At 42.5% G+C, this 16,028-nt stretch overlaps 1 protein-coding gene across 1 annotated transcript; it reads right to left on the reverse strand.

Moving 5' to 3' along the window:
- Window positions 1-3,038: 3,038 nt before the first annotated feature.
- LOC139313673 (vomeronasal type-2 receptor 26-like) lies at window positions 3,039-8,469 on the reverse strand. The gene is made up of 4 exons (XM_070939106.1): window positions 7,816-8,469; window positions 5,296-5,514; window positions 4,642-4,771; window positions 3,039-3,943 (listed from the first exon to the last, which is right to left on the reverse strand). The coding sequence occupies exons 1-4, from the start codon at window positions 8,467-8,469 to the stop codon at window positions 3,039-3,041; spliced, it is 1,908 nt and encodes a 635-aa protein (XP_070795207.1).
- Window positions 8,470-16,028: the final 7,559 nt, after the last annotated feature.

Consider the following 16,028-nt stretch of genomic DNA (forward strand, 5'->3'; position numbering starts at 1 on the left):
CTGCTTTCAAAGGAAATTCTTGTCTGCTGGTTTGTTTTAACTCTTAGTCGACTGCTGGTGTGCATGTGTGAGACGGGGACAGAACAGTAAGCTGGTGTGGGAAGGAGAGCATCACTCCCATAAACCTCTGTTTTGGGAGGGATGACAAGAATGGGTGGAAACAAACAGAGGACCTGAAGCAAATAACAGAATAAGAGAGCTGGAAGGGACCTCAGAGGTCTTCTAGCCCAACCCCCTGCTCAGGCAGGAAACCCCATACCATTTCAGGCATATGCTTGTCTCTTCTGAAAAACCTTCAGTGATGGAGCACTCACAGCTTCTAGAGGCAGCTCATTCCACTGACTAGAACAATTGATCAACCTGCCTCCAGAGGTTGTGGGTGCTCCAAAACTGGAAGTTAATCAATAACCAAGACATTTTTCACGGTTCGTGAAACAGCATGTGCTGGTAGGACTTCTCCAATATTGAGAGAGGCTCAAGAAAAGGATGGTCTCATATTTACACATCTAAGAAAGGCAGGAGAGGCTAATGCATAAGCAACAGACAAGATAAGCACAGATATTCATAGGGAAAGGATCTCAAGTAATGGAGCTCAGCCTATTTCTTGTGCAGATTTTCCTTTGGAAGCCAAACGGGAGGAATAAAGCAATAAAATAGGACAGGGAGGGAAAACCTCTCCCATAAATCAAGAGAAGGAGCCAGAATGCCAGACACCAAAAGAGAAAAATTTCCCATTGCAAATCTATGGGATTGCTCTAATTATTTTTTATTTATTTTTATTTTATTTTACTTCAAATTTATATACCGCCCTTCTCCCTAGGGACTCAGGACGGTGTACAGCCAAATAAAAACACATAATAAATACATTAAGAACAGATTAAAAAGAAATATCTCAATTAGATTACAGACTTTGGCCTTATATCTCTATTCATTGACTTGATTTAATCAATTCCATTCTTCAAAGAACAGATTTTTTCCACATAGGAAATGCATAATCCCAGGGGCCAATTTTTGCTTCTGTCTCCAGCAGGTTAGTCCCTTTTGAACTTCAGGAAAGTTCTGTCCTGTCCTGTCCTGTCCTGTCCTATCTTGTTCTGTCTGGAACACGAGGAAGATGTGACCCATGTGACTGTTTTCAGACAAATCATTTTTTTTAACATGAAAAAACTAGTTTTTTTCAGCAACTCAACAATAGGGAGCATATTCCGGAAATCACTGAAGTACATTTGCAAGTATATTGAGAAAGGTATGAATTTAGGAGGAAAAGAGGGTTGATGTAACCCATGAATTTGCCACTTGTGGAATGTTATCGAGGACCAATACTTTCTATTCTTTAATTCCCATGTCTAAATTATGTCTTATTCTTTGATTTCTAGTTCTAGTACTGATTTACAAAGCCTTAGTAAGACCACACTTGGTATATTGCATCCAGTTCTGGTCACCACAATAATAATAAAAAAAAAAACCTCTGGGAAGTGTACAGAGAAGAGCAACAAGGATGATTAGGGAGCTGGAGGCTAAAACATACGAATGGTTACAGGAATTGGATATATCTAATCTAATTTTTAAAAAAGGACTAGAGGGGAGATGATAAGTTTGTTCCAATATTTGAGGGGCTGCCAGAAAGAAGACGGGATCCACCTCTTCTCCAAAGCATCTGAAGGCAGGACAAGAAACAATGAATGGAAACTAACCAAGGAGAGAAACAACCTGGAATTAAGGAGAAATTTCCTAACAGTGAGAACAATCAACCAGTGGAACAGCTTGCCACCAGAAGTTGGTGGGTGCTTCCATCATTGGAGGATTTCAAAGGGAGACTGGACAACCATTTGTCTCCTGCCTGGGCAGAGGGTTGGACTAGAAGACCTCCAAGGTCCCTTCCAAGTCTATTATTCTATGTTCTATGATTTGTTCCTTGTTGACGTATCACATATACTTAATAAATGTATTTATTTCTGTACCTTATAAAGACTTGACACCCTACCCCCCCCCCCAAAAAAAAAAAAAAGCTTTTGGCTTTGCCTGAATTCCTTGGTGGTTTGTATTTTCGGGTAGGCAGATAAACCAAATTTACAAAGGTGACAGTATTTTTCTCTTCCAAACTCAGGGAATAGGTCTTTGCCTCCACACAAACTCAGGTTCCTGGTCCTCTCGAGAACGAAGGGAAGGAGCTCAGGATGAGGCAAACCCAGCAAAGAATGCAGAATAGAGGAAGAACTCTCTGTGAGGCCTCAGGAGGAAGAAGCTGGACAGAGCTGAAGCCCAGGAGGCAGAGAAAGAGGCTAACTCAGAGATAAACTGCTCAGATGAGAAGAGGCAAACAGAAAGGAGGAAGCAACTTAGGGAAAGAGGGAAAGAGAGACGTTGATTGCCTCCCCTCAGAACCTGCGTGAGGGAAAAGTCCTTCTGGTAAATGTCTATGGAGATTCTCAGTCCTCCAGGTCATGGTTGTTCCAAAGATGCTTTTTCAAGAGGCAACTGGACTTTCTGGGGGGGTTTTGAAGATGTTTTGCTTCTCACTCAAGAAGCTTCTTCAGTTCTAACTGGATGGTGAGCATCCGCACCATCCATCAGAGCTGAAGAAGCTTCTTGGATCAGAAGCAAAACGTCTTCAAAGAAAAACCAGAAAATCCAGTTGTCTCTTGAAAAATTACCTTTGAGTCCTTCCAGTAATTTCCCTCAGATGGAACCAAAAGTTGGAAGAGGAGAAGAGTAAAGAAGGAGGAAACAAGCAGAAAAAACAAAGAAAATTAAAGACTTTGACAGAACAGGAATAGAAAACAGAAACCACAAATAGATGAAAAAACCAGATTGGATTCTGAAGAAAAAGAGGATATCTCTCCTCCCCCCCCCAAAATCAGAATCAATGTACCCAAAATCAAAATAAAACTTCCCAATCCCTGCATAAATGGGAGTGTAATGAGGCATTTCAATGGGTTTTATGTTGTGATTTTTAATGTTATAATCCAGCCGGAATCACCAATGTGTAAATTGGATAGCAAGATACTGTAACTATGTTTCATAAATAAATAATAAAATCAGAGACTCTTGTGCTTCATTATATTCTCTCTACAATTCAGATTGGGCCTAAATAAAATAATGTAGCATTTGGGGAAAAAGATGCAAGCCAAGAGACCAGCCCCAGAGGCCAAGATGGAGAAGATCTCCACGGCCACCATGGACTTCCCTTTGCTGCTCAGATAGGTGGGGAGGAAGGAGATCCAAACACTACAAAAGACCAACATGCTAAAAGTGATGAACTTGGCTTCGTTAAAGCTGTCAGGCAATTTCCTAGCCAGAAAGGCCACCGTGAAACTGATGAGAGCCAGGAAACCCAGATAAGCAAGGACAACATAAAACATGGAAACTGAGCCTTCATTACATTCCAAGATGGCCTCTCCTACCAAGGAATGGAAGTCCAAGTTGGGAAATGGTGGGGAGGTTACCAGCCAGGTGGCACAAAGAATTGCTTGGACCAGGGGACAGGCTAAGACAATGGAGTTGGTCAGTGGTTTTCCTAAGAGTTTCTTAGTCCTGTTCCCAGGCTTGGTGGCCATGAAGGCCAGAACCACCATGACAGTTTTTGCTAACACAGAGGAAACTGCAAGAGAAAAGAAAAAGGCAAAGGCAGATTGTCGAAAAAGACAGGTGAGCTTCCCTGGTTGACCAATGAAAAGAAAGGAACAGAGGAAGCAGAGCAGGAGGGAGACCAGGAGGATGTAGGTGAGATCTCGGTTGTTGGCCTTGACAATCGGTGTATCGTGATGCTTAAGGAAAACTACCAGGACTAAAGCTGTGGTCACAGAGAGAAAAAGAGTGAGAGATGTTAAGGAGTAGCCCAGGGGGTCTTGATAGGTAAGGAAGTGGAGCTTCTTGGCAATGCAGTGGTCCTTGTCCTTGTTGGGATATTGGTCTTCTGGGCAAGCATCACAGAGAGCTGCATCTGAAATCAAGAGTCGGTGTGAATTTCATGATGAATCAACACTGGCAAATCATCCATCCATATTGAATAAATTACCCAGAAAAACAGATCTGTTTTCTGGCTCAACTTCTCTGCTTTATTCTTCAAATCCACTCATTCAAAAAGAGCCTTGGTGGTGCAGCAGACTAAGTGCTGTTATGTAGCACTTAGCTGCCAGCTGCCTACAATTAGTGCGAGTTCAAATCTCACCAGGCTCAAGGTTGACTCAGCCTTTCATCCTTCCGAGGTAGGTAAATTGAGGACCCGGATTGTGGGGGCAATAAACTGACTTTGTAGAAACACCGCTTATGGGGGGGGGGCAAAAGCCCTAATAAGCAGGTATATACAAAAGAATGAAGGCTATTGCTATAAGTGCATTGTAAGCCGCCCTGAGTCTTCAGAGGAGGACGGCATATAAATCGAACTAATAATGATAAATTCAATCTTTTTCCTTAGTAGGAAACCTATAAATTTTGCCATGAAACAACCTGATAATAAATTGTTGGGGAGCAGGAAAAGTGGCCTTTGGGGTAGCACAGCTTAGATTCATGAACTGAGAGGATCTGCTGAATATATGAATATATTAAATCATATAAAGCCTCCTACCAAAACTGATCCCAAAATTAATATTCTCCCATTGAGTGACTTTCTTGAAGATCTACACTTGACGTGTGCTATACCTGTCTGATTAGAAATGGTCCCTTCTGGACAAGGGTCACACTGATAGCAGCAAACTTCCTTGCCTTCTGGAACGCTCTTCCTCTCTCCTACATGGCACCTCTTCATGCCACACCTGGCAAAGGGCACCTTCTAGAAGAGAAATATTTGAGATGGCCTAAGTAATAAACATGCTTCATTTGTCTATTTCTACATTTCTGTTTCCATCTTTAGAATGTCTTCAAAAGAAACGGTTTACCAGGGCCTACCAGAGGGATAATCTCCAGGGGGAGTCAGGCCAGTGGCAATCCTGACCCTCCAGAATGGATGCTGGAGATTGGAACTGAGACCTCAAAATACAAGGAAGGCTTGTGATATGGATTTTAGAAAAAGAAAGAATTGTGAGGATCCAACTGTATGGGAATGGCCCATGGAAATCATTCTTGCCTGCTTTAATGGGCTCCTGGGTTCCAATCAGGAGTTCTTCCCAATCTTACCCCATCTTGGACTTTTCATAAATCAAATTTCAAATGTGTTAAACTCAAAAGCAGGTTTTTCATCAAATCCCTGATTTTTTTTCTGACTGAATAGACCTGTTTCCCAGTTAAAAGGGGGTTATGCATCCCCTGGAGTGAATTAATCCTTTGCTGAATTTATAACATTTCCTTCCAACTCACCTTTGTGGCCCAGATGATTGCATCAGAGTTAATGGTGAAATCTTGTCCTGGGGAAGCCGTGGAATCTATTTGTCCAACTTTCGTGGGGACAAAAGATTGATTGGGGAGGAAAAGCCAGTTGAGAAGATCGTAACGAGAAGAAACCAATCCACTTTCTGAGAAGGAGACTTCCTCTCCAGCACTGTTGTTGAACTTGATGTTCCTCAGATAGGGAAGAACCTGAACGAAAGGACTTCTGGATTAATTGGCTGAACACCACACATGAGACTCCCTGGTTTCTATCATAATGTCATGTCCTTCAGCCTAGGAATCAGGTCTATACCTGAGAAGCTAAAAGAGTTCCCTTGATGGAGATCTAAGCAATCAGAAGTAACATCAGATATTCAACTCCCTCCTTAAAATGACAGGACATTCTCTTCATTATTGGATATTGGTATCATGGCTTCTTCAATTCCAGTCTTACAAGGATGAGAGCTACAGACAAATATTCCAAATTACATTGTGTAGTTTTTCCTCTGTGATACTTGGCAAGCTGTGTTTTAATTTTATTTGGCCCCCCATTCTTGTAAATGGCAAGTGCATTTTAGGAATGATTAAATAACTTCTATGGGGTCCTTGCTTCTCTCTGAGCCTGGTTGTTTTCTTGCAGACGTTTCATGACCTAAAATAGGTAATGCTGAAAGTGATATCCGATCCCCGATGGACGCTCCTTTAGGAGCTCCAGCCCCACGATTCTGTTTGCTGCTAGAACAGTGAAAATCAGCTGTCTAGCGACTCGAAACGCTCCCCCAGGGAAAAAGGGGGAGAGAAGAGCAGAAGGGTCTGGGTAGAGCTCCCCTAGACCCCCAGGTTTTTTTTTTAAGCCTGGAGTTTGCAGGGTGAGAGCTCCCTGAAAGCCCTTCAGTGCTCCAGATCTGGGACGAGTCTGTTTTATGCAGAACAAGGGGTCGCGACCACACCAGCAATGCAATTTTAAGGATTATGAGAAACTTCGACCCTGGATGCTGGCAGAGCAAAATCAGGAGAACAAAAAATGTGAGTAGTGAACTTTAACTCCGTTTAAAAGAAAAAAAAAAAAGATGGCACCTAAGGGCGTGAAAATGAAACTTATTACTAGTGAAAGTGCCTGTTAACATTAGCAACATTGTTAAAGCTACTGGATTATGCAGCAAGAAAAAGATTTAAAGTGCTAGTGGAATGGAAAAGACTATGGTATTGACCTCAACTAATTTATACTTCTAAATTGTGTGGAAAATAATTGGACTTATTGACCTGATAGCTGAATAAATTTAAAGTGAAAATTGAAATATGGCTGACATCAAGGATGGAGGATCATTATTATATGAGCCAGCAAACTCACAAGTTGTGACTGTAAAGGTTTTACAAGAACTCTTAAATTTTCATACTTCTGTTATATTAGAATCAATTAAAAGGACTGTTCAAAATCAAAATCTGGAGAACAACAATGATTTGCTGGCTGGAAAAGAGGAAGAAATTAACCAAGCTAATGTGATTTTGGAGGGGAGAAAAGAGGCTGTCAGGATTAAGATGGAAGTTAGCACACTGGAAATAGACGTTTTGGCAGAGGCTTCTATGCAGTTAATTGAAAAGCAGCAAATAGACTCTTTTCTGCAGACTGATAAACTTTACCGTGACAATAGACAGAATCAATCTTTAAGGAATGAAGTGACTGATTATACAAACAGGAAGAGTCGAAATGGAGGCTTTAAATTAAAGGAGATAATTCTAAGAAGAGAATGAATTCCAAAGATACATCAGCCTCAAATCCATATTCAAAAATTTTCGAAAATAAAAGCAGGGGGAGGAGCAATGCTGAAGAAGAAAGTATTATTGAAGAAGAAGGACTGGAAAAGATATAGAAAGAAAGGAAGAATGGAAGATTAATTTCTTTTGGGGAGGATCTTAATAATAAATTTGAAAAGCTTACTGAAATTAGTATTTTTTAAGTTTAAGTAAAAATGTTTAACTAAAAATGGATAGTTTTTTAAAAGTTATTGTGGTATTAAAATGGTTAATTTTAAAGTTAATGGATAGCTTCCCGAAAGTTTTGAAATTGATATTTTGAAGAATGAACTCAAGAGTTAGAAATAATTTAACCCAATGGATTAATAGTATCTTTAAGGTTATAGTCTGAAGAATGTTTTATTGAAGTGTTTTTAAAAACTTACTGAAGTATTAAAATGGTTAATTTAAAATTGAATGAATAGCCTGCTTAAAAAAAAAGTTTTGAAACTTGGCACGCAATAACAAACATTTCTAAGGCACAATAATCTAAACCAACATTAAAATGAATTGAGTGTCCTTTTACAGATTGGATTCAGGCTACTGACTGAGAGAAAGTGAGGAGGTTCTACAAAAATTATTTTTAATAATGGCTGTCTTAATCCCTTCTTAGATACATTGGTAGCACACAGATATTTAATCAGTAATTCAAGAAATGCATATAGGGAGTTTCCTACCTAGAGATCTCTGGACTAGATAAAAACTCACTGAGATTACCTGCCATGACTGAATATTTGAGATCCTCTTTCTGAGCCTCATTGTGGTTGGTCGTCCTCCAGATCTATATATTGCATGCAATGCGTGTCCCACAGCATAAACAGCATTGTAGATATTGTAACTTTCACCTTCCATGCTTGTTTCAAAAATGTAAGAAGGTAGATTCTGTAAATTCTCTTTTCCTGTACATGGTTTTACCCCCTTTGGAAGGATCCTTCCTGGTTTTTCCATCATGCAGCCAAACAACCTTTCCCAACACAGCAGGAGAAAGAGGTCCCCTTCTGGCTTCAAGGGGTCTAAAGACAGGAGGAAAGGACTGAATTCTGAGACCTCCCCAGTGTGGGGCCTAAAATGCAAAGCCCCATGGAAGGGCTTTACTGCTTTCCTGATGCCTTGATTCTTCACCACACTAAGTTTCCAATGGGAAGTTAAGACCCAAACTTTCCAAAATGACGTCTTCCTCAAATGTTCATGGACACTGATTGCCACCTGTACATTTTTAATACTATTGGGGTCTCCAAATAGAACAATCACTTCAGCTTTAGACCAAGTCTCCACACTACGAAGTAACTTCAGCATTGTAGTATCAAGAAAATCTGATTTCAATATTTCAGTGAAGGCCAGGCAGATCTCCTTCTCCTTCAGCATTGGCATCAGAGATGAGACGAAACGTTCTCCACTCTCACCTTCAGGGGCAATAATCCCAACCCAGTTCCACTGGAAATGCAGAAGCAGCTGGACTAAGCCCTCATACTGAGGAAATTCCTTGGGATTAATCCAGATGAAGGAAGGATAAACTATTCTGTCTTCCTGAGTGAACTCAAAGCCAACACCAAGCTGGAGAAAGTGAGATTCTTGATAGTAAATTTTAGGGGTCATCATTATTTGGATTATGTCAGAAGCCAAGGGAACCATACATCAAATCAATACAGAGAATATATTACAGTACACTCTTACAAAGAATAGATTACGAAGGAATTCCTCTTGGCAAGTACCACATTTCAAAGTTATCTCACTGATCAGTTTTGGCTTCTATAAAAACATATCATGACACACAAAATATAAATATATGTCCCCCAAAACACCCCCGTTGTTTTCCACCTTTGGCTTCTGGGTTTGCTTTAGTTGTGTTTGTACTCTATACTGTATCCAGGGAAGCCCCCTTACCTGTGGGACCTTGAAGAGGCTGAAGATGGAGGCCATCTGCCTTGAGGATCTGGGATTGAGATCTCCAATGACAGAGAGCAGAGGGTCCTTGATGTCGCATTTGTACCCTGGAACCATTTGGCCCCGGGTGGAGAGCAGGGAGAGGCTGTTTGAGCAAATCTCCATCTCAATCTGAGAATTGCTATAGATGTGGAAGCCAAGGGTGATGTTGGGGAGGAGAACTAGATCCTTGTTGACCTCTCTGACTGCAAACACCAAGGCGCTGAACTGCTGGTAGTTCTTGGGTATCATTCTACAGTAAGAAAATCATTGGGAAATTTTAAGGAAAGCTTGTGGGTGCTGGTGGAGTTTGCTGTGTCTTTTTTAAAAATGTTCTTTGTAGCAGGAAGTTTCAAATTCCATTGGGTTTGATTCATTGTTAAGGCTGTTCCTTGATTAATGGCCATGACAGAAGGGAGAAAATCCTGTTTCTCCATTCCACAGATCATTTGATACCCCTCCATCAGCCCCCACTCCCTTCCTTCACTTTGCTTCAGTGATGGTCATCCTTCCCTCTTCCACCCCAATTAATTTGTTTCCCTCTTGAAGCAGCTTCTTCAGGTCTGGAAACCATTGTTGAGCACAAGACAGATGGATTTTTTTACTCCTCCTCCACACTTTCAATGGGTTTGACCTCATCATTGAGTTTTGCATCAGGAGTTTCTGTCCAAATTTATATTGTAAGTCAACTTCTTCACTAGGCCAGCACAGTTTCTAAGGTGTTGTCCTTCCTGACTTTTTTGCAGGTTTATTTTCTTCCTGATCAAGAGTTCTGGAAAGATGGAGAATTCTAGCCCATTTTATGAGTTTAGTTCTTTATTGAGAAAAGCACAAAGATCTGAACGATGGTAGGACATTGCAAACGTCACTAGAAAAAGTATTTCTGAAAAGAGTCCCTGAATATAAAGCAAAGCAAATAATTATTTACATCTTTCCACTTTGGGTGAAACTTACAAAATATTCTCCAGAAGTAGAGATGGCTTTTTTTGAAAGGACCGGATGTTGGATTTATGTGTAGCTCCCAAGGGAAAATTCCCACCAATAATGAAATCACCAGGCCTGTAAAAGTCTCTCTTAGTCTGTAAACTGTTTGTCAACAAACATCCAGTTTGCTTCCTCTTAGTAGACATTAGAGAAGTTGGAGCCAGGAGCCAGAAGAGCAGCAGCAGGAGGAAGAGAGGCAGCCCAGTCATTCTTCTCCCCCTCCCCTCTAGATCAGCAATCAAGAGGTTATTTTTTTGTAGAAGTCGAATCTCAGGGAGGACTTGAAATCTCAGCAGAGCTTTAGCACAAGAGAGATAATCTGGGCTACCTGGATGGCCCCAAGGCTAATTTATATCCAGTCATGTTTCCTCTTACCTGTGTTTGGTTTATGACCAAAGAGGAAACTGAGGCCAGCTGAGTCTAAGCAAACCCAGGAGTTCATTCTTTGCAATACAAGGCAAGGTGACATGTCCTGCCCCCACCAGGAGAACTCTGAGTATCTAATTTAAACAGCTTTTATCTTGGAAGATTTTGAGTGTGTGTGTGTTTGTGTGTGTGTAGGAATCTATAGGGGATACATTAGGAATTACTGTTCTTCTGATAATTGCAAGGAAAAGCAATTTTCCTATTTAGTGAGCAATACACCAGATAGAGAAAAATGAGTTTGGTTCTCCTGTTGTTAATCCACAGATCAGATGCAGTTGAGAGTCATCTGTTGGGTATTTGAGTTATGTGAAACTGAGCATGTGCACACAAGATGAAGACTGGCCTCTTCCATAGTGTCGACCCTGAAGATGGCATATGTGTAGCCATATTTTATTATAGCCTTTGCCTATTTTTACCCTTAGCTTTTAGGTTTGCGAATAAAGGAATTTAATGGTATTTCAGGCTCACCACTCTTTAGCTGTTGACAGGGGGGTCCTAGAGATAAAAGGGGATGTTATGTCTAGGTAGCATTCTTTCCTGGCCAGAGTCGGAGTTACACCAAGCCCTTGCCAATTTGATATGTTCCTAATAAACAGACTTTAATGGAAAATGGATGCCTTGGATTTTATTTCAGGGGACGAATTACTTGGAAGCTTGGCACATAGTTTGCTTGGATAGTATAAGTGTTCATGGGGCATGATGGCACTTGACAATCAGTTGTACCCTAGTTACTCTGGGCCATCATGCCAACAGGTGCTGGTTACCACCTTTAAAGCGCTCCATGGCATAGGACCCGGGTACCTTCGAGACCGTCTTCTGCCACCAGTAGCCTCCCACCGGCCAGTCCGCTCCCACAGAGAGGGTCTCCTCAGGGTGCCATCGGCCAAATTATGTCAGCTGGTGACACCCAGGGGGAGGGCCTTCTCTGTGGGAGCCCCAGCCCTGTGGAATGAACTGCCCCCAGAAATACGTAAGATCTCCGATCTCCGTGTATTTCGCTGTGCCCTCAAAACCTCATCGTTCCGCCAGGCCGGGCTATCAATGTAAAGATTTTAATTGGTTTTAAATATGGGATTTTAAATTTGGAGGTTTTATAATTGAGCCAATTATTTAATAATTTTAATTATTTTTAAATTTTGTCTGTTTTTGTGCTTTTAATCAGGCTGTACACCGCCCTGAGTCCTTTGGGAGAAGGGCGGTATAGAAATAAAATAAATAAATAAATAATAAATAAATAAACAACACTTGGATGGAATAAGTGGTTTATATATACCAACATAAGATCGCTCAGATTCGAGGGGGGCTGGACTCCAACTGGGCGGGGTCGATCAGGGTGGGGACGAGTGGTCTGGTGGTTTGGGAAGAGTTTGATCCTGTTACTCCCGAGGAAGTGGACAGGATCATGGGGAAGCTGAGTGCCACCATGTGTGTGCTGGACCCGTGTGCCTCCTGGCTTGTTTATTCAGCCCGGGAAGTTACACGTGGCTGGATCCAGGCAGTAATTATGGCTTCTTTGGGTGAGGGGCACTTTCCAGCTGCCTTGAAGGAGGCGGTGGTGAGACCCCTCCTCAAGAAGCCTATCCTGGATCCGGCTACTCTGAACAACTTTCGCCTTGTCTCCAACCTTCGCTTTATGGCGAAGGTTGTTGAGAGTGTGGTGGCACACCAACTCTCATTGGTCCTAGATGAAACATCATATCTGGACCCATACCAGTCGGGTTTCAGGCCCTGGTACAGCACAGAGATGGCATTGGTCGCACTGGTGGATGATCTCTGGAGGGCTTGGGACAAGGGATATTCCTCTGTCCTGGTCCTATTAGACCTTTTGGCGGCTTTTGATACCATCGACCATGGTATCTTACTGCGGCATCTTGAGGGGTTGGGAGTGGGAGGCACCGTTCTTCCGTGGTTCACCTCCTACCTCTTAGGGCATGCGCAAGTGGTGTTGGCAGGGGGACAGAGGTCGGCCTCAAGGTCCCTCACATGTGGGGTGCCTCAGGGGTCGGTCCTCTCGCCCCTCTTGTTCAACATCTATATGAAGCCACTGGGGGAGATCATCCGTGATTTTGGGGTGAGGTATCATCAGTACGCTGATGATACCCAACTTTTTATATCCACCCCAAACCAGCCCAGTGATGCCCTGGACGTGATGTCCCGGTGCCTGGAAGCGGTGTGGCTCTGGATGGGGAGGAACAGGCTTCAACTCAACCCCGCCAAGACTGAGTGGCTGTGGGTACCGGCATCTCGTTTCCAAGGAAATATTCCATCGTTGGTCATAGGGGGTGAGGTGTTGCCCCCTGTTGAAAGGGCACGCAATTTAGGTGTCCTCCTGGATTCACAGTTGACTTTGGAAGATCATGTTGCGAACGTGACCAGGGGGGCATTGGCACAGATTCATCTGGTGCACCAATTGCGCCCCTACCTGGACCGTGATGACCTCCGTACAGTCACTCATACACTTGTGACCTCCCGGATCGACTACTGCAATGCTCTCTACATGGGGCTGCCCCTGAAGACCACTCGGAGGTTTCAGCTGCTGCAGAATGTGGCCGCGTGGGTTGTGATGGGAGTGTCCCAACACTCTCATGTTACACCCCTCCTGCGCGACCTGCATTGGCTACCGGTTGCCCTCCGGGTGAGATTCAAGGTGCTGGTTATCACCTATAAAGCCCTACATAGCTTAGGTCCAGGGTACCTGACGGACCATCTGCGGCCAGCGACAGCTCCCCATCGCGTTCCCATGGTGCGTTCCCACAGGGAGGGCCTCCTTGGAGTGCCATCAGCCAGGCAGTGTCAACTGGCGACTCCTAGAGAACGGGCTTTCTCTGTGGGTGCACCTACTTTATGGAATCAACTCCCCCTGGAGCTCCGGGTGGCCCCTGACCTGCGCTCCTTCCGCCGTGACGTTAAGACATGGTTATTTTGCCAGGACGGATGGGACTGAAGGGGTTTTTTAAGGGGAATTTTAACAGTTTTAACATCGAAATATTGATTTATTTGCTTGTTATTGCTGTGAGCTGCCCTGAGTCATTGTCGGAGAGAGGGTGGCATATAAGCTTAATAAATAAATAAATAAATAAATAAATATGGCAGGTGATGAAATTAGACACTAACTTCTCCCATAGAACTTAAAAGTTGGCAGGAGCATCTCTCAAGGTATTGGGCTAATTTAAACTCTATAGGAAGGTCATCTAACAAGGAGTTGGAATCAGGAAAGTTCGTCTGCTGTGTTTGCCTTGGGAAGGAGGTCTTCAGAACTGCGAACACGTGTCCCATCACCCATGGTAAACCTCTGGAGTGGTGGGGTAACAGGAATGGGTACATGGGTGTTATGTGGTTCTCTCAATTCTCTGAAGCTCTTTCCATTCAGTGTTAGTTGGAGGGGAGACGTTGAGCCCAAACGTTTGATTTTCAAGGTTTCTCAGTGAGTCCTTCTCATTTAGAAGATATAGAAGATATAGAATAACAGAGTTGGAAGGGACCTTGGAGGTCTTTCACGGCCAAGTATTCAACCATTGATTGACCAAGCAATGCTGTCCAGCTTATGTCCTAGTACCTGAAGCCTATTGAATGGGGAGGAACAGTCTCCATTTTAATCCTAGTAGAATCAAGCAGCTGTGGATGATTGGTCCTCCCAGCCGTGGGGACATTGGATCTTTGGTCTTGCATGACATTGCCCTGGCTTGCTTAGGACTGCTGTGAAATCTGGGTGTCTCCCTGGACTCTCAGCTTCTTCTCCAAAAGCAGATGGTAGTGATGGTAGTTTTTTGTAAAGCTTCAATTTGTTCAAAAGGATGGGGAGGCTCTGAATGCCCAAAGATCAACAAAGAAGATGGAGGCAAGAAGAAAGGTTGGAAGCAGGAAGTCTCTGTTATTGGGATGAGACCAGGAATGGAACTGGATCCAGCATAAATTCACCCTTGAGAGAGATCTTGTTCCTGCATCTCTCAAGGAGGCCGTGGCTAGCCTTCTCCTCAAGAAACTGATCCCATCATACTGGCCAATTTCACCCAGGATGCATTATGCCTTCTTGTTTTATTTATTAATCAATTTATTGTACTCCACTGAGTGTCCCTTTTAACTGGGAGCCTTATCAACATTATAAATAAGAATTTCAAAAAGTGTCATTTCGTCCTTAGAACATTTTTGAATGGTAGGACTGGGAACACGTCTCAGAGCTACACCTCTACCCACACCTTCCCCCCACTCTCTACACCCCCTCCCCAATTTAACAAAGGAGGTGTTTTCTCTTTTGAGTGGCAGTTCTAACATCCAATTCATAAAGACTGAATTCTTCCAGACAGTCACTGGAACAGAGGAAAAAGGGTTCTTGTTAACAGTTCATTCAATTTCTCTTTGAAACAAAGCTATCTTGGTATTTGATATATCAGTGGTCCCCAACCTTTTTATCGCCGCGGACCAATCAGCCTTTGATAATTTTACCGTGGCCCGCTGAGCGCGCGCAGGGGTGGGGACTTTGGGCCACACGTGCGTACCTGCGCGGGGCTCTCTTCCCTGGAGCCTTTGCGCACGGCCCAGGAGCTTTTGCGCACGGCCCAGGAGCTTTTGCGCACGGCCCGGGGAGCCTTTGCGCTGCAGCGTTCATGTCCCCCGGCCGCTGTGCGGCCCGGTGCCAGGTACTCCACGGCCCGGCACCGGTCCGCGGACCGGGGGTTGGGGACCACTGTGATATATTATTTTTCAAATACATACTCGTAGCAATGACGTATATCTATCTATGTAACGATTCTTGGAAATATATTCGAGTCCTTAAACAACATACTATCATCTGCATATAGGGGAACAAGACATTTGACTTCTCAAATAACCAATTTTTAAAGCATTTCCTGATCTCTTATCTGTAATTTCATTAAACAAATCAGGGAGCATCATATAACAATGTCTTCCTCCCTTTAATTAAATATATGAATTATTTAATTATTTCAAGAAAGAACAAGTCATGATGTATTCATTTATCTATCTATCTATCTATCTATCTATCTATCTATCTATCTATCTATCTATCTATCTATCTATCATCTATCTATCTCTCCCATCCATCCATCCATCCATTCTTCTCCACAATAGTAAGACAGAATAAACAATGTATGAAAAGCAGGGCAGGAAACTATCAATAATATTACTGATCACATGATTTTATTTATGAAAAGATTTTTTGTCAATTAACAGAAATTAAACAGTGTGGTTCATATAAACTCTATACCTTTTTAGAAATCTATTAAAACAAAAAAGCTTAAAAACACCAGAAGTGAACACTACAAAACACATTTTTACACCCAATCAGATTAAAATAAAAAAGAGGGCAACATCTATGTTGGAAAGGAATAACAACATCTTTACATTATTATTGTTTATTTCCACGTTGGTCAGGGGGTCTCCCTGGGGAGAACTGGCATTAATGAAAAATAAAAGGCTAGGCATTTATTGCTGATTGATAGAAACTTTGTGGTTAGTACATCCAATTATTTAACGAAAAAGCACTTCCCTCATTTCATCAAACACATTGATTAAAAATATTACTGATTAAAAAAATCAAACACAAAAATGTCAAAATTAAACATACATCCCCACATACA

This window comes from Pituophis catenifer, unplaced genomic scaffold, assembly GCF_029215685.1.
Source record: "Pituophis catenifer annectens isolate HBS135680 unplaced genomic scaffold, rPitCat1.0.hap2 SCAF_1, whole genome shotgun sequence".
NCBI classification, from domain to species: domain Eukaryota; kingdom Metazoa; phylum Chordata; class Lepidosauria; order Squamata; family Colubridae; genus Pituophis; species Pituophis catenifer.

What these genes read in the sequence shown, in the direction of transcription:
- LOC139313673 (XM_070939106.1), bottom strand. Translation starts at nt 8,469, where the DNA reads ATGCCAATGCTGAAGGAGAAGGAGATCTGCCTGGCCTTCACTGAAATA. An exon ending in CAAATATTCAGTCATGGCAG is followed by an intron (nt 5,515 to 7,815) that starts GTAATCTCAGTG and finishes CCTTTCGTTCAG; the next exon opens with GTTCTTCCCTATCTGAGGAA. An exon ending in GACCATTTCTAATCAGACAG is followed by an intron (nt 3,944 to 4,641) that starts GTATAGCACACG and finishes TCTTGATTTCAG; the next exon opens with ATGCAGCTCTCTGTGATGCT.